This window comes from Trachemys scripta, chromosome 1, assembly GCF_013100865.1.
Source record: "Trachemys scripta elegans isolate TJP31775 chromosome 1, CAS_Tse_1.0, whole genome shotgun sequence".
Classification (NCBI taxonomy): Eukaryota; Metazoa; Chordata; order Testudines; family Emydidae; genus Trachemys; species Trachemys scripta.
The window spans coordinates 23,386,933-23,405,920 of NC_048298.1; the positions used below are offsets into that span (position 1 = coordinate 23,386,933).

The following is an 18,988-nucleotide window of genomic DNA, read 5'->3' on the forward strand; positions in this document are numbered from 1 at the left end:
GGGGGGGGGGGGGGGGGGGGGGGGGGGGGGGGGGGGGAAATAGGGGGAGGAGACAAGGAAATTTGAGGACTTCAGAAATCACTAAAGCTGCCATACCAAATCCTTTTCAGTGACTTTTCTAAAAAAAAGGGAGGTTTGGATACAGGTTAAGATTTTGCAAAACTGCCAGCATGAAAAATGGTCTCTATAGTATACCTAAATTTAAAGTGGAAGATAATATTCCTTCATCAAACCTAAGCAGTCACTGACTCAGCCACCAGAGGAGGAACTACTTATAGCACTAATGAGACAACAAAAATAAAGTTTAATACACAAAAACAAAAAATCCTATTGAAATGAGCAATTTATGCAGATTGTACAGATCTGTAAAAATATAGATTTAAGACTTGTTTAAATATTCATAATAGAAAGGCTGCAAGCACTCACAACAGATAAAGAAAGATTAGAGAAGTATAACAAAGAATGGTATGCCGCTATCTCTCTAATAAATGGAAAGTCCCGATAAGAGTATGCTCAATGACTACTATGAAAGTAATACTCCATTATGCCATACATGTGATTAATGTATGATTAAATTATGAATACAGTCCAGTTACAGGGAATAAGGCAATATTTTTCCTGAGAGATTTGTTTAAGGGCATTTGAGTGTTTCAACTGAAAGAGGAATTCATTTTAACTTTACATGGATGTAGTGAGTGTTTACTTGCTTTTTGTTCAGTATCAATACACCTAAGTTATTCAAAAGGTACAATATATAATTAGAAAAATACTTAATAAAAATACAAGTCAGTGCGGTAACTCCAGTGATGGAAAGTTAACAACCAGGTTGTACAAAGTGATATGGAATTTGGTTGGAGTGATCAAGTTGGTTTTAGACCTGAAAGAACTGCTGCCAATATGAGAAGGGGCTGCTATTATTGCACATTATTTGGGAAACAGAAATTGTATCTTAACTATTAACAGCCTATTCCAGAAAGGAATTAAATAGGGTTGAACAAGATTATTTGACCTTTTGAGGTGGCCTACATTTGGATTGGCAGAGAATTTCCTAAGTGTATTGAAAATGTAACAAATGCCTCTACTCCAATGAGTTCAAATGGTCTAACAGAAAATAACTTTTCCCTATGAGTGAACAGGAAAGGGCATCCTACTCCTCACTCCTTCCCTTGGTATTAGAGCTATTACTACTGCAATAAGGAAACAAATGATGGGAACAAAAGTACAGGTTCTTGTTTTTTTATATATATAATACATGCAGAAGTTATTATATTGGCTAAGGAAGCTGCCACAACAGTTCAAGAAATATACAGGTAATATGGATCTATTTCAAAATATAAGGCCCCAATGCTGCATAGCTCTTAGCATTGCACAGGCTCAGGTACTTGCCAGTGGCTAGTTGCCTTACATTAACATGGTCAATTTACTCAAGTCTCCAAAACAGATTAAATATGTAAGTATAAAAGTCAGATGAATAGGATATAGCAGACAATTGTGTACAAAGTAAAAAAGTGACAATAAGAACTCAAAGGTAATACAAACAAGATAGTTTTGGTTTCACAGTTCAAAACCTCAGTAATACTTCAGTTTACTACCGAAGCATAGAAAATTCTCAGATTTCTTATGGCAAAACCAAATGCTGAGTAATGCTAAAGCAGTAGTTCTCAAACTTTTGCATTGGTGACCACTTTCACACAGCAAGCCCTCCGAGTGTGACCCCCCATAAATTAAAAACACATTTTTTTATATTTAACACTATTATAAATGCTGGTGGTGAAGTGGGGTTTGGAGGTGTAGGCTGACAGTTCATGACTCCCTGAGGGGTCACGACCCCCAGTGCTAAAGAATTTATGCAATTCCAAGAAAAAGAATCTCTTGAATGTATTGCAAATTGAAACACTACCAAATGGCCTTTATAAATGTTTGTGTACTAGATAAGACAGTCGGTGCCACGAGTCAAATGCAAAGTTACGTAAAGACACTTTGTACATCTTCCAATTTTCAGTCTGTAAATCCCAAGTACTATTTAACCTGAAAAATATGGAACTGCCTAGTTAAAATACATATCCAAATCACATGGTTGGCACACTTTTCACTTAATACTGACTTCTACTGCAAAGTTGCATTTGGATTGTCCATTGGCACTGGCAAACCGGAGAGCTACTAGACCACTCTGCTGTATGCATTACTCTTTAAAGAACTTGCAAGCAGGCCTAATAAGGTGGCAGCTAAGTTAGCCATCTCTGGTGTACACATGGAGGAACAACATTCAGGTTCACTGTTTCCTGCAGATTACAGCTATTTGAAGAGTTTGCTGGCCAGGCAGCCAGATAAGGAAGCCATTGGAAAGTGTGATAAATATAGCAGCTGAGCTAGGCCTCACTGATGTTCTAAGGGAGCCAGAAAGAAGGCAGTTGCAGGACGTAGGCTCATCACATTGGTAACAGATTCCATTTGCTGAGAAAAAAAAGATGGTTACTTGCTGTATCCCACTCAGGTGTGCATGTGCCCAGTGCACTGAAGCCAGAACATTTTGTTTACCAGTACCCATGGGGGCAGTGCTTGTGCCCTGTGGCTCTAGCCTCTGCCCTAGCTATTTAAGGGCAGTGCCACCCTGACACGCCCCCCTCGCCCCCAATTCCTTCACAGTGATCATCAGTAGTAGAGACTCTGATACAAAGGGGATGGAGTGTGGGTCGAGGAATACACATCTCCCCCTATGTCCCAGAGAACAATTATAATACAGCCACGTAACCGTCTTTTCCTTTTCAAGTGGTTGCAGACTTGTATTCTACACAGGTGACTCACAAGCAGTACTTTTATGACAGTGGTCCCCAAACTTTTCATGGTTGCGCCCCCCCCTTACCCTTGTCCATGACCCCCTGCCATCCCCGGAAGCCGGGATCAGGAACGGGGTCATGGCTTCTGGGGGTGGGGGGCACGTGGACAGGAGTAAGGTGGCCGAGGCTGGAGCCACAACTGGGTGGCAGGGCTGGGGCTGGGAACGGAGCTGTAGCTGCGGCCAGGACAGAGGCCACGGCTGGGAACGGAAGCTGCAGCCGGGAGCTGCTGCTAGAGCAGAGCAGGGGGCAGAGCAGGGTACCTCAGTTTGGGAATCTTTGTCTTAGGATGTGGGACTTGGAGTCTACTGAAAGAATGGCTGCAGGACTGCTTTCCTGAAGTTTGCATCTGACCTATATGCCATGGTATATCACATAGTGCCTGATAAAACGATGTATAAAAGACCAGGTAGCAGCTCTGCACATGTCCAGTACTGAAACATAACTGATGAATGCTATCAGTGTTGCTTGGACCCTTGTCTAACGAGCCCCTAATCTCTGAGGAGGCATGGTCTGAACTACTTCACATGCTGATTTCCAGGAAGTTATCCACCTGCAAATACTTTGCACAGAGTCTGCCTGACCCCTCATCTAATCTGCATATGAGACGAACAAATGAGGTGATGCCTGAGAAGGTTTAGTTTTGTCCAAGTAGAATGCCAAGCATTGTCTTACATCCAACATGTCAAGTCACTGTTCATCCGAATTGGAATGTGGTTTAGGAAAGAACTCCACTAAAGAAATCATTTAGTTGTTATAGCTACAAGGAAGGCTATCTTCTGGCCCTGGAGGGATAGAGAACAGGTTGCTAGAGGCTCAAACGGAGCCCCCTCAGAACAGTATTAAGGTCCCACAAGCGAACAAGCTCTTTCAGAGGTGGATGGAGATGAATGATTCCCGTTAGAAACCTCAACACAAGGGGTTCAAGAAAAACTGACTTCCTTTGGATGAGTGGATGAAATGCCAAGATTGCTCCCAAATGAATCCTAAAACAAGGTGAGAGAGAGAGAGACCAAAATACTGAAGGTGAAATAGGTACTCCAAAGCATCCTGAATACAGGCCAGCATCAGCTGAATTCCTCAAGCAAGCGACTAATCTGAAAAACGCTTCCATTTAGCCAAGTTGCTCTAGTAGAGGGCTTCCTGCTGCTAAGCAACAACTGTCGAACAGCTTCCAAACATCGTTCCTTCTCCTCCAGCCATGTAGCATCCACTCAATGAGTTGTAAGTACTGAGCACTGGATGCAAAACTCAACCACAGTGCTAAATCGGCAGATTAGGATGAAGGAGATATGGGAGGCTGAACTGACAGATTGAGACGGTTGGAGAACAAATATTGCTTTGGCCAAGTTGGACCAACGAGAATCACTTTGGCATGATCCAACTTCAGCTTGAGAATGACCTGTGGGATTATTGGGATAAGAGGAACGCGTACATCAAAACTGATCCCCAACTAATGTGGAAGGCATCAGTTAAGGAGCCTGGACTGAGATCCACTTGAGAGCAAAATTGAATGGCATTTCTTGCTGTGTCTCATTGCAAAGAGATTGATAGTTGGAATAGCTCCATCTTTGCAGAATGGGGTAAGTACATTGACTTCAGAGACCACTCATGGTTCTGGAAGAAATTCCTCCCAACATGTACTGCCAAGTGATTCTGGACTATTGAGATGATGCTCTCCCTGATGCAGAACTGCCCAACTTTACAACTGGTTGGAGTGGGATCCTCCCTGCTTGTTCACATAATACACTGCGATGGTACTGTCGGTATGTATACGAACTGCCGTGCACCTGATGTGATCCCAAAATGCACAGCAGGCACTGTAAATGGTCCAGAGCTCCAGGATGTTGACATGGAGGGAAACTTCCTATTCCAATCACAAGCCCTGAACCTTCAATGCCCTTAGATGCACTCCCCAGCCTATTGAGGAGGCATCACTGACTACAGTCCTGTTTGGTGGGAAATGCACAAAGGGAACTGTCCACCACTGAAAGGAGCACAGAATCTCCACAGGCACTTGGATAAACCTGTCTAATGACAACGTGGATGACAGACTACCTTGAAATATGCTTAAAGAGGGTGAAGGAGTAGACATGCAAGCTGGACAACAAAAATGCATGCAGCCATATGGCCTAGTAACCCTAGGCATACATAGATTGTAGTTGAAGGTTGAGATTGAATTGCCAGACACAGGTTCTGAATCGCTTGAAAACATTAATTCAGTAGAAACACTCTCGAACTTGTAGAATCTAGTAGGGCTCTAATGAGGTCAATTTTTTGAGATGATGTTAATGCCAACTTCTCTCTGTTCAGCGTGAGACCCAGAGATCCAATTCACATTACAGCTCCTTCACCATGGGGGAGGAATTGTTCTCTGGACTTGCCTCTCACTAACCAATCTCGCAGGCACAAATGAATCTCTCTTTCTGAGATAAGCTGAGATGATGGCCACGCATACTGTAAAAAAACAAATCGCTGAGGACAGGCTGAAGGGCAGCACAATGTACTGATAAGTGTTGACCTGCCATGACAAATCTCAGGAACCTCCTGTGGCTTGGGAGGATTTCCATGTGGAAATAAGCATCCTGAAGGCCAGGACAGCAAACCAGTCTTCTCAAAGCAGGAGGTTAGTTGCTAGGGTGACCTCATGGAACCTCATGTATCTGATATATCTGTTGAGTTGCGGAGATCAATGATAGATCTCCTCCCTCCTTTCGATTTGCGGACCCAGAAATACTGGGAGTAGAACCCTTTCTCCCGATGCTGTAGGGAACCTCCTCTATAGCTCCCTGCGCAAGCAGCCTGGACCTGCTGAAGGAGACGTGTCTCATAAGAGGGGGTCCCTTGAAGGGGGGCAGCCAGGAGGGACATGCTGGAATTGTATCTCAGTGCTTATGCTGCCTTTGTCCATGGTAACCATATCCCAAGCACTGTAAAAGCAAGACAGCCTGTTTCCAAACTGAGGAGACAGAAGGGCAGGTCACAACTGGAATGCTGTCCTGGACATGTATGTTAAAATGGCTGCATGCTGGACAGCGAGCTGGCTGAATGAAAGAAGACCTTCACCTCCGTGACTTATAACCCTGCCTGTAAAAACTCTGCTATCTCTTGGGAAAGGATGTGTCTCAGACACCGGTGAGGAAGACTATTGCAGAATCATCTGGAGAAGAAGGGTTAGGGAACAACAGAGGCCAGTAGGTACTAGGCCAGGAATTTGTGTTGGCCCCGGTACTGATGGTGATCCAAGGATTGAAAACAGTGCTTCGAAGGTGAGGGGGAAGAGGAAGAAGTTCCCAAACCAGATCTTGAGAAGCCCTAGAAGTCATCTGGTGGGAACTGTGGAGCCACTCCTGAGGAAGAAATAACCGTCAGCCTCATCCAGAACCCAATACAAAGAAGTCATCAGTGCTGAGGATGAATGAGTAGTCGATGTTGTCAGTACTGGAGCAAACAACAGAGCCAAGTCCGAGTTCAGCTGAACCGGATGAAAGTGTCTGTAGTAAGGACATCATCAGTACTGAAGACATGCTGATGAACCTCTCAATACCACAAAGGACTTCGATTGCGACGCTGCAGTCTTAGCCCCAGGTGGCGTGGAATATGGTGCTGACAAGTGAGACAGCTTTGCAACCCAGCCAGATGTTGCCAGTGGCACAGCAGAAGAGACAGATGTAGAAGTCATGTCAGCTGACAACCCCTGGACTATAGGGGAATCACGAACATAAAAGCAAAGCAGGTCTGACACTGTTCCAATGGCATGGAGACGATTGGTGCCAATGCTGTTGTCATTGGTACTGGACTCAATGAGTGCCTAATGGCCAATACTGGAGGTGACGATACAGAGTCCAACTGATCTAAATGTGGTACTATGGAGGGGCTAGATGGGCCAGCTCTATAATACATACCAAAGGACTCTCAGTGCTGGTCAGCACTCCTCTTAGAAGACAATGAGGAGTCCCTCCAAGTCCTGGAACAGGCCTGGTTGGTCTCATGGGACCTCTTCCTCGAAGGACCTGAGGAAGGAGAATGACCTCTCTTCCTGTTAGGGGATGTACCACATCTCAACCCAGTAACCACACAGTGTTGGCTACAAAGAAGAGCACAGGACTAGAGGACCTTAAGAGATCCCTGGTTCTGAAGCAGGGGTCATGGCCTGCTCTAAGAAGCACTGTTTCAGATACAAGGTCTCTTGCCACCTTTATCCTCTTCTTAAAATGAATTGTATATAAAGCACCTTTCCTAAATGTGCCCCTCTTGCAGGCACAACAAAAACCACGTGAGAGGGTCACTACTGGGGATAGCTAACCCACACAACAAACAATGTTTAAACTCTGGTAGGGGCATAACCCAGGGCAACTATCCATCCTAATTACTATAACTTAACCTAAGGGTATTACTAAGCTACACTAACAGTGAACTATATACAATAAATTCCCAGAGAAACAAAAAGTGTGAGGTGAAACACCACACAGAATGCTCTGACGCTAACTTGGGGTGGTGAGAAGGAACTAAGGGGGGGTGAGTGGTGCTGCCCTTTAATAGCAAGGGGAAGGGCCAGAGCACCATCCAAACATGTACTGCTAAGCAAAATTCCCTGGCTTCCATGTGCTGGGCAAAACACACCAGACTGCAACTACATAAAGAACCACCAATTCTATAGAAGTTCCTAGCAGTCAACTAGATTAACTTCTCACTCTCTAAAGCTCTCTTTTGTGGACAGCAGTGAGCCTGAAATCAGAGACACAGAGGGAAAATGACTAAATTGCCCCCTATTGTGGTAGAAAAGACACTGTCAAATCCACGACTAGTGTCCAGAACAGCAGGTACCCATGTATGAAGGTTTCAGTCACTACTTTCATTAATAAAAACAAGTTATAAAAAAGTCTTCATATGCTTTACTAAGCACCTCATTTCTACTGTTTTTTTGCATTGTAATTAAGCAGAATCTCTAAGGAAGTTGACAGAAAATATATATTTTTTTTAGCATCCATTAGGTTGTTTCATTTTTACAGTAATGAGCACTGAAGAACTACAAACTTAAACAGCTGAATATGACCTGGTCCACCCCAATGTACTCTAGTTCACTTTTGAATAATATACATGTTCCTTATAAGTAAAAACACTCAATGAAATTTTGAGGTACTTTCTTTAATTTAAAGAGTCTATCATTATTACAGAAACAAAGTTTATAAGTAGAGAATCCTTATAAGGATTAATCCTTGGCATGGTACGCTGCCAAGATACAGTGTAGCTGCAAGGGCTCTATGTGAATCTTCATATGATAAGTTGCTTTCACACATACATACACACTTGCTGAATGATCAAAATACTATTTTTACCAGCACAATGGAAAATAATGGCTCTCAAATAGTCCCTTTACCAGTGTGTCCTGAAATGTTTGTACAAAAGTAGAAATACACACCATATTATACTGTAGCATTAAACCAGTTATTATGTAGGAAGTTTTTAGGAAATTCATCTCTATAAATTGAAATTTGTGAAATATTAAAATGAAAACTAACGAGTGTTGGTTACTTAGAATGAATTCTATTTTACTGGCAGGTCAGATACATTTTTTTGTTTTTATAAATTTCTAAACCAGATGAACTCAAACACTGAAGCAACATACATAGGCTAAGAGAATTCAATATTGTTCCAAGGCACTTACTGAATCTCCATGACTAGATGAAAACTGGAACAAATTAGGTCTGACCAACAGTATATAATATAAAAATAACCTTTTGCTTACAATTTACAAAATGTATTACAATCTTTATCTCTGCAAACCTGCAATTCTGGCTGTATGTCCAGAATTTTTGTGTTTTTAAATCAGAAACTGTTTTCTAAAATTTCAGGGCAAATAATTTACAAATAAGATACACATGAATTTAGAACATGCAGAGATTTCTTACATCTTCTGTTAATATTTTATGATTGCAACTTTATCAAATTATATTCCTACTTGCCCTGTACATATACAAAATAATGCATACATGGTAATCAAAAGTTAGCAAAAAGTAGTCCATCAACTCAATTTGTCAAAAGTATCACTATATTAACAAATGTCTACAAGCAGCGTGTAACAGGGTTAAAAGACATTAAGGCAATAATACTTGGAAGTTACAAAATAAACCATATGTAATACTTTCTCCTAGGTGTAATAAGGCAGGTAGATGGCCCCAGCAAAAAGTTAGGTTGTAATACTGGAATCCACTTTTGTGAATAATATTTAAGGTTTTATGTGGGATGTAAAGTAAAAAGTGTACCATTCTGTAGTTATAACTACACTGTTGTGTGTTAGTCCCCGAAAAGTAAAGAGCGGAATACTATTTATTTCATTTTCAGTGGCACTTGACTTTTCCAGAGTGACCATTTTCTTTTTCATCATGTCCATTCTGATGGTGGCTCTCTTGGTCCTCTTGGCTTTCCACAACGGTTACCAAAACCTAAAAACAGAGAACATTTAAATTCTGTCAACTTTGAAAAAAACAAATTCAGAAATATTAGCATTGAGAAGAATTGCTATTGTTAAAGCGGTTTCAGCATCTCCCACTTAAGATATTCCTATTTTCAGGGACTTACAAAACTTCATGTAGTCTCAATACAAGAGTTATAAATACAAGATGCTTGTAATAACTACAAACATGAACCATTCAGATACTTTTATATTTCACTATTTAAACCCAAATTTGGAAGGTACTTAATCCACAACGCCAAATTACAGTCTTTTATAATTTGCTTATTTTATTCCCCCAAATACCATGATTTTGGAAAATTGTTTATTTCCTCGGGTTTTCGTAACTATACAGTGAAAATGTGTTGTAATCATTAAAGCAGTTCCTCAGATTTGTCATCTAAAGAGAATAGCCCAGGTTTGGGAATTTCCCTTACATCTTCAGCCATGAAGACCGATGCAAAGAATTCATTTAGTTTCTCTGCAATGGCCTTATCTTTGAGTGCTCCTTTAACATCTCAATCATCCATTGGCCCCACTGGTTATTTAGCAGGCTTCCTGCTTCTGATGTACTTAAAACACTTCCTGCAATTACTTTTTGAGTCTTTGGCTAGCTGTTCTTCAAATTCTCTTTTGGCCTTCCTAATTATATTTTTACACTTGATTTTTCCAGAGTTTATGCTTCTTTCTATTTTCCTCAATAGAATTTAACTTCCATGTTATAAAAGATGCTACTTTTTAAAAGTGCTACTAAATGGAATGTATACACTGACTGAATAAACATTTATATATTTATGTACTAAATTTAAACAAATACATAAAAGGGTCAGTTTTGAATGAATGGCAATTACCAATATCTGTGATTTCTACTGGAATTTCTGTAGTTTGACCTCTTCTATCAGTGGAACCGGAAAGAGGAATCTGAGGTATAGTGTCAGCTGGTGTTTTGTTGCCCATTTCAAGATTATCTGGAAAACAAGAGATTTTAATATAAATATGTTAGGCAAGCAATTTTTGTGGTATTCTTAATTTCAAAATGATGCTTTCAAGTCAAACTTGATTAAAATTTACCCTCTGTAGAAAACAGCCTTTATAAAATCCATGGCTAATAAAAATGTTTTTATTCCAGTAGAAACTGTTATTTTTTCTTTTAACCCTTCCCTGAAGTGTTTGTAACCCAGGAACTGCAGCACTGAGAACTGAAAGTGCTTCTTTGAGCTCTGGTCAAGTGAAAAATTCTCTAAGTTTCAGCAGTTGGACTAATTCCACTGGTCTTCACTGACCAATCTTAGAGAAATCCCCATATTAAAGTCTCACTTATATCAATATGAAGTAAAGAAGATTTAAAAAATCCTTTCCGTTTTTATCTTCTAACCAACTAGTATCAAAGGTAACTATGTAAAATACGATTTAAGTTCACAGTATCTTTAATATATTCATATAAGTAGCTGTATTCATGCTTTCCTTTCAGCTTGTATTTGGTGCTTCTGAGCAATAGAACAGAATTCATTGTAAATACTTCAGGCTTACACCAATTTAACCTCATTAATGAAGCTCCAAAATAGTGTTTGTGACAATTAGCTCATACTGTAAAATTAAATGAAAATTAACTCAATATTTATATAGTACATACGGACGTAGAAGAGTAGTTTGGAAATTAAGGTGAAAAGATAAGACTTCAGTTGTACATTAGTATAATGGCTACAATTGGGTAGGAATAATTTTTAAGTCATGTTGTTGTAAACCTAACTAATTATTGTAACAAAGTGCTATAGGCTACAAAAACTATGGTAGATTTAAAAAAGGATAAAGAATTTAAGATGTTTGGTGACTATGCAATACGCATCCCCTGCAACTAGATCAATTCAGTAGCTGGTGCAAACAGGGTAACTAACCCCTTTTGGCCTCCCATCATTACTTCAAGGTAACTCACAAGGGACTGTAACAAGGCAAGTTGTTAGTTTGAAAGTTTCATTTACATTCAAGAACTAAATTAATCACTTACCAAGTTTTACACATCCAGCTGTTTTCAAGCCCTGTTAATATGAAATATTGTATTTTAAATGTCTGTAGGATACCTCAAAATAATTTGTTAAAGAATGTCTGAGATATTCAAGATAAAAGGAAACATTTTTGGAAGGAGATACCATAAGCAGAATTGGAAGATTTTACACTTCCTACCAGTGGCGTAGTCAGGATGGGACATTTGGGTGGGCGGACAATGACAGGAGGTCAGCAGGGGCCCACCTCCCCCCATCCCTTCCAGCAGGCCTTGTGTAGGGTGATGGATGCTCTGGCCAGAGTCCCCCAGGGGCCCTGGGTGAGCACCCAGCTCAGGGAGGAAATGCCGCTCTCCAGCGTGCATGACTCCCAGCACCCGTTCCTGTCCCACCGCCCCACGCCAGGCCTGGCTCCCCGAGGAGGCACGCCTACCTTTTTTGAGGAGCTCCTCTGCCGCCAAGCCGCACACTTGCTTGCCCACCCTCCTCCCAGTGGTGGATTACCACTCTGTCATGCCTAGGGGCCCCAGCCAATTGGGGCGCTCCCATCCCCCAATCCGCTCCGCCCAGCACTTTACCAGAGAGCAGGGTTAGGTGTGGGGGCTTGCCCTGCTTTGCTCACCTAGTGCTTCTGCTGGGGAATGGGGCCAGGGCGTGGGGGCTTGTGGGCGCCAGAGCGGGGGCAAGCCCTGGTGCCTTGACCCCACTCTCTGGCTGAAGCACCGGGCAGGCGGGCAGAGCCAGGCAACTGGGGCCGGAGCAGAACTGGGTCTTGGGGGTGGGCCTGGATGCTAAGTGGGTGGGCTGGGGGCTACAGAAGACTCAATGTAAAAGTATGATAGTCTTGTGGTAACAAGAGCTGATAGTTAATACATGAATTACTATTAAAATTATTGTTTCCATTCTGGAATGTTGGCAAAATAATGTAAGTTATGATGCATTAAAGATGACCTGGAAAGCTTTTAAAGTTTGTTCACTTTTTCATTTTATGAGACTCATGGCTAGGGCCCTACTAACTTCACGGTCCATTTTGGTCAATTTCGCGGTCACCGGATTTTAAAAATTGTAATTTCGTGATTTCAGATATGTAAATCTCAAATTTCACAGTGGTAAAACTGTAGGAGTCCTTACCCAAAAGGTGATTGTGTGAGTGGTGTCACAAGGTTATTGTAGGAGGCTCGCAGTATTGCCTGCCTTACTTCTGCGCTGCTGCTCATGGTGGCGCTGCCTTCAGAGTTGGGTGGCCAGAGAGCGGCAGCAGCTGGCCCGGAGCCCAGCTCTGAAGGCAGCATTGCTGCCAGCAGCAGCTCAGAAGTAAGGATGACCTGGTATAGTATTGCCACCCTTACTTCTGTGCTGTTGCTTGTGGGGCACTGCCCTTAGAGCTGGATGTCTGGCCAGCAGCCTCTGCTCTCCGGCCACCCAACTCTGAAGGCAGCGCAGAAGTAAAGGTGGCACTACTGCGATTTCCTACAATAACCTTGCGGACCCCCCGTCCTACAACCTCCTTTTGGATTGGGACCCCCAGTTTGAGAAATGGTAGTCAACCTTTCCAGACTCTTGTACCCCTTTCAGGACTCTGATTTGTCTTGCGTACCCCAAGGGGGGCAGTCAGGGGACAGGGAGCGGTCAGGAGACGGGGAGCGAGGGTGTTGGATGGGGGTGGGGTCCCGGGACGGGGCAGTCAGGGGACAAGGAGCAGGGGGTTGGATGGGTTGCGGGTTCTGAAGGGGGAAGTCAGGTGTGGATAGGGGGCAGGGACCAGGCTGTTTGGGGAGGCATAGCCTTCCATACCCAGCCCGCCATACAGTTTCGCAACCCCGATGTGGCCCTCGGGCCAAAAATTTTGCCAACCCCTGATCTAGCATATTAATAATGACTGCAATAATGAATAGAATTAAAATTAAAAAAAATTCAAGTGGAATTGACTAACCAGTTAAGTAGCTGTATGATTTGGTCACCACTAGTTCAAGATCATTCTAAATCTCTAGTATAGTTAGGACAGTTTATTACATAGGCCGAGAATTTAGTCTTCCATCCTGACAGGTTTGGAAGGTTTTTTTGGACATTTTAATACTCTCACAGGTTTTCAAATTTATTTAATGAACTTTGTCTTGTGGTTGAAGTCAAGGCCACTTCTATTATAATGTGGTGGAGCTCTTAATGGGGACCTGCAAAGAAATATACTGGGCTGTGCGCAATGTTTCTTCACTTCTCTTTTTTTGAGCTTCTTTAGGATATGAAGAAAGCCTGAAAGGTTGAGTTTTTTGGTTTGTTTAATTTTTTAAACATTAAAAATACAAGCCTTGGGCAAAAGCTTCCAAAGTGCTTAACTATCTTGGGAGCCCATGTCCCATTTTCAAAAGACTTCTAAGTTTCTAAATTACTAAGGCCTGGTCTATACTACCCGCCTGAATCGGCGGGTAGAAATCGACCTCTCGGGGATCAATTTATCGCGTCCCGTCGGGACGCGACAATCGATCCCCGAATCGGCGCTCTAACTCCACCAGCGGAGGTGGTAGTAAGCGCCGCCGACAAAAAGCGGCAGAAGTCGATTTTGCCGCCGTCCTCACAACGGGGTAAGTCGGCTGTAATACGTCGAATTCAGCTACGCTATTCACGTAGCTGAATTTGCGTATCTTAAATCGACTCCCCGCTGTAGTGTAGATGTACCCTAAGTCACTTTTCAAAATGTGAGTTAGGTGTTCTTGGAAATTTTACCCATAGTCTACCCTGAAAGACAATCGATTTCACTTAGTGTATCTGAGGCATTAAAAAGTGATTTTTATTTGAACTGTTTTTGTTAACCCCTTTTTTAACTAAAATCACTTGGACGGCAAAAAGCTCCCAACCCACATTTCTCAATCATGTAAAACTTCCTCTAACAGTAAAACCTTCATATTCTTTGTACTTTTAAGAAAAACACCTTTTGGAAAATATCTTCTCAAGCTCCTTATACATCAAACGATAGTCATAATCCTAATTTACACAGTAATAAATTAATTTTTTTCATTGCAGGTCACCTTTAACATGTCTACAATTTTGTATGGGGCAAGGATTGGTGAAATGTAGTTGGTTGCAATGGAAAGGAAAGTGGAATTGTTCCTAGCAATGTAATTTCAGAAGGCAAAGGAGAGTAGTTTGAGTGTAGGTAGCATTTAACTCATTTCATAGAACGTTCAATTTCTGACTTTAATTTTCACTTCTGTCTCAAGCTAGAAGAGCTCTGTGCTACCACTTCATCTGAAGTATCGGTGACAAAAAATGCAGAATGTTAGCACTCAAAATTCAGAACAACAGCATAGAAAAGCAGCTCAGATTTAAATGCAAAAATTAAATTGATATAGGTCACCAGTTAAAGCAAAGGGGAGTTAACTTGGTCAGTTGAAGTTTATCAACGATTATAACTAACATTTAAAAAAAAATTCTTTTACCGTTTAGCTATATATTCAAAAGGTTAGTTCCAGAAGCTAAAAATTAACATGGACTTGTCATTCATACTTACTGTAGATTCTGGTTGTTCAGGAAGATTCTGATCATGCAGTATACTTCTTTCAGCAGATTGTGAAAATGTAACAGGCTTGGTCAAAGGTGCATCTAATAAAAACAAAATCTTAAAATCAAAATATATTTCAGAAATGTATACGCTGTGGTCTCCTGACTTTCAATACCACACCAAGGACCTTCCTAACAAAACTTTAGAGATAAGTTACATTAACAACCTTTTCTAAGAGATCTTTAAAACAAACAATATTCACAATATTTCTAATCAACATTTTGTTCAAGACACTTAATGAAGAACTTCCAAGATTACAAAGTGTCACCAATCAAAATGCAGAATCACAAAATTCCCTTTTTTGCTTAAAATTGGATAGAATTTCCTATCATCAGGGAATTCCAGTTGGTAGGCAACTGGGTTAGTTTTTAGGTAAAATTTAAAAAATGCAATACGCCAACTGCGAAAAATGTTATACCTTGAATATATACAACATGTAAAACTTGGATATGCATTGATATCAGAGTCCACTAAATTCTATTTTGACATCCAAGGCTAGAATACAACATTATATGCAAAAGAAATATTTTAGAGGGAGATTAAATTGTGACTTTATAAAGTCACAGTTACAGATGGTACAAAGCCAAGAATTACAAACCCAAAAATTCAGAGCGAGGGTTAGATCTGAGATCAAAACATGTCAAGCTAAGGCAATGCACAAATAACCATAATTCTTCCCTGTAGTGACACCATACAAAAATATGATTCAGATTATGGCATTTTAGCATTTTTTTGTCTGAATTAAATATTTAAAGACAGAATTTTCTTCTCACATCTCCAGAAGATTGTTTAGGTACTACAACTGTACATTTTCAGACCTTAAGGTGCCTTGAGTTCTTTCAGATTTAACCTTCAGTCTGAATTTCTTGGGTTTGTACACTTTCTTCTGAGATAATTACAGTATCCCTGATTTTTTTTTTTTTTTTTAAAAAAGCTTTGGTACTCAACCTTAATTCCATTTTAAACAATTTTTGTCTGCAAATTTCCTTTTTAAAATGTTTCATACATGGGAACTACACAAATTCCAACAATGTTACCATGTGATAATTTTAATGATTTGAAAATATGAAGCAAAAACCTTATTTTTTATTTTAAATGTTAACTTTTATGACCAGATTCACCAATATGCTCTGGCTATTTTACCCCACTCTGTAGACGTGCCAAGCACTTTTTCCTGTCCTCCAAACTCTCCTGTGTACAAATATGCCACCTAGTTCTTCCAACTGCCTGGATCCTGCATATTTCCCTGTGCACCCCGTTTTCTCCTCCCTTTCTGCTCTCTCTTGAATAGATCTGGTTCAACAGGTAGCTTTTGTGGAGACATATTTAGGATTAATGGTAATTTTTTGCAATTATTTTTCAAAACAAAATTTGCCAGGGTTTAGTGCATTACATCTTCAGAGAAACTGAAGAATTTGCCCTCATTCAAAATGGCCTTCATCTCCCATTATTCTCGATGAGAGATGCCAAGTTGCACTCAAAATGGTGGTCTCCTATGCTGCCAGGAGGTAGAAGAGAACACTCAGGGAGAGATGCTCCTCTCAAAATGGTCACCAAGTGAGGGCAATTGTGGTTTCAATCTTTGTCATGTCTCATTGTTCTCCATCATTTTGAAGAGGGCTGTTCTTTGTGGATTTTCTGTAGAACATTAAAAGTTTCTCATTCAGCAAACAGTAAATAGTTACAAAAAGTAATTGGGGAATTTTTTTTTTTAATTCTTTAAATGTAGCCTCTGGACAAGGTTTCTGTGAGTTTTAACTATGTGAGAAGTGTGAAGGGTCTGCATTATTCCATTACAGAGATCATTCAGAACAAAAAAATTGTTTGAATAGGGTGCTAACTTGCTTAAGGAGCCCATTTTAATTAATTTTGATTCAGACAAAACTTATTTATTTATGAATTCTCAGAAAATAAATACTACGCTCCAGGAGTAAGTGCTCTAAAAGATGTGTGGAAAATCCAGTTCATCCTTAACTATGGATTCACAAATGGCACTTTCACAACGCAAGTCATTTCTATACAAAATTCTCTAGAGCATTACCAATCTGCTCAGACCTGATTTACATTAATTCCTTTTATTTATTTACTAATTAAAGCCATTGCTGGTTTTATACTGATACAGACCCAGTGACTGATTTATTAGCGTTGGAAGTGTTATCTGTTTCAATATGGGCTTTATGTCACAGTAGTACTGTGCTAAATAAATGTAACAATACTGGACTAGACTGCTGCTTCTGCTGGACACAATGGAGTCAGGCAACAGGAAGCTGTTTACAGCTCCCTTATTCTCTGCACAGTCCTAGACATTGCTTAGAGCAGCCTAATGCTATTATACCATAGGGACTGTTGCCAGCTGATCTGAAGGACCATCAGCTAAGGAGTGGAGTATAGCATACACCAGCCACATTCCCTCCCCAACCCCTGCATTGGCGGTTACAAGGATACTGAAGAAACAGACAAGTAAATCTTTAGTGGAGAGGGGGACATACAGCCAGACTTCTATCCCTGAGCAGGGTGGAAAATCTGCTCCATTCTCTTCAAACTATCCTTAATATAGTGTTACAAGCTTTTAGTATACTGTATTTTAAGAATATATCCTTTTTTCAGGAAACGTTGACAGGCCATAAACTCAATTTTCATCAGCACTCCCACCAGCTATATCCAGGTGCATGTATTAATGTATTCCTATGCTAAATGGACGTAGGTATAGAGAGCACACCGATCAAGTTTGCAGATGAGACAAAGCTGGAAGGGGGGTGCCCATACTTGGAAGGATAGAGCTAAAATTCAGAGGGATCTTGATAAATTGGAGAACTGGGCTATAGACGACAAAATGAAATTCATCAGAAACAAATGTAAGGTGCTACACTTGGGGGCGGGGGGAGGGGGGGAAGAATGCATGGGTGGGGAAACTGGCTTGATACCTTTTTAATTCTTTAAAACAAAAAGCAGCAGCACCCAGAAATACTGTATTGGACTGATTTTATTCAGGATTATTTTATTCCCCAAACCTGTAAAACATAACAGAAGAGACTCACTCTGATCACTTGCTAATACAAATGATTCTGGTGTTCTTTCTGGTAGTGGGGGAGAGGAGTCTTCACTCACATCAGCATCTAAAATCAAATGTATTATTGTAGTTAGACAAACTAAGAATGATGTAGCTTTGTTTAAACAAACAGAATTTTTAACAACACTTAATAGGTCAATTTTTACAAGTCCACAGTATAAGGCATTGTATAAAGAAAAGTTTAAAGCCAAATACAGATGCAACAACAGGTTTATACATCAAATGAAACCATTTCCTCTATCATTCTCATATTTTACTGTACAAACTCTTTGGGGAAAGGGCAAAGTGTCTTTGTATTGTTCAGTAATTAGTTCACTGACAGTGTTCAACAAATCAAATATCAAATGAAAAACTACTTTCTGTTCAGATGCCTAACGTCCTTCAGTTTGTGCTTGGAAGAGGGGTGGGGGAGAGTGGTGTTTGAGAAGATTTTAGTAATAAGCTCAAAACAGTAATACAAATAAAGAAAAAACTTAGCATGCCTGTTTAGAGCAATGAAGCAAAAACAATGTTTTGCGCTACCTACTCTGAATTTAAAGAGAATTAGCATTCCTCTGTACTGGAGAGCTCTGCTATTGCTTCTTGAGCCTTGATGGTTGCATCAGTGCGAATAGCAATAGTGCAAAAAGAACAGGAGTACTTGTGGCACTTTAAAGACTAACAAATTTATTAGAGCATAAGCTTTGATACAGACTAACACAGCTGCTACTCTGAAACCAGAAATAGTGCAGTGTATCCACAGTAGCCATTTTGTTTTACTTACAGTTCTGCCCTGTGATAAATGAAGGGGAGGGAGGTGGCTCTCTTTTATGGACACCCAGCCAGCTAGCTACAAAATCCCTGTTAATTGCTGTTCTCTACTTGCTTTACCTGTAGAGGGTTAAAAAAGCCCATAGGTAAAAGGAAGGGAGTGGGCACCTGGCCAAAGAGCCAATGGGAGGGCTAGAACTTTTCAAAATTGGGAAAAAACTTTCCCTTTGTCTGTCTGTCTGTTGTTCTCTGGAGAGAGGAGATACAGAGCAGCAATGCTGTAAGAAGCTTTAAACCAGTTATGAAAAATCATCAAATCAT

The 18,988-nt window shown here is 40.7% G+C and overlaps 1 protein-coding gene across 1 annotated transcript in view; it reads right to left on the reverse strand.

Annotated features, from left to right (window-relative positions):
• Positions 1–7,966: 7,966 nt before the first annotated feature.
• Positions 7,967–18,988, reverse strand: part of PTPN12 (protein tyrosine phosphatase non-receptor type 12) — a 144,942-nt gene continuing 133,920 nt past the window's right edge. The window contains exons 14-18 of the mRNA XM_034765924.1: positions 17,886–17,963; positions 14,797–14,888; positions 11,297–11,327; positions 10,143–10,259; positions 7,967–9,283 (exon numbers count right to left, since the gene is read on the reverse strand). Of these exons, the coding sequence (XP_034621815.1) occupies positions 9,222–9,283; positions 10,143–10,259; positions 11,297–11,327; positions 14,797–14,888; positions 17,886–17,963 (380 nt within the window). The 3' untranslated portion in view covers positions 7,967–9,221. The remainder of the gene's footprint in view (positions 9,284–10,142; positions 10,260–11,296; positions 11,328–14,796; positions 14,889–17,885; positions 17,964–18,988) is intronic.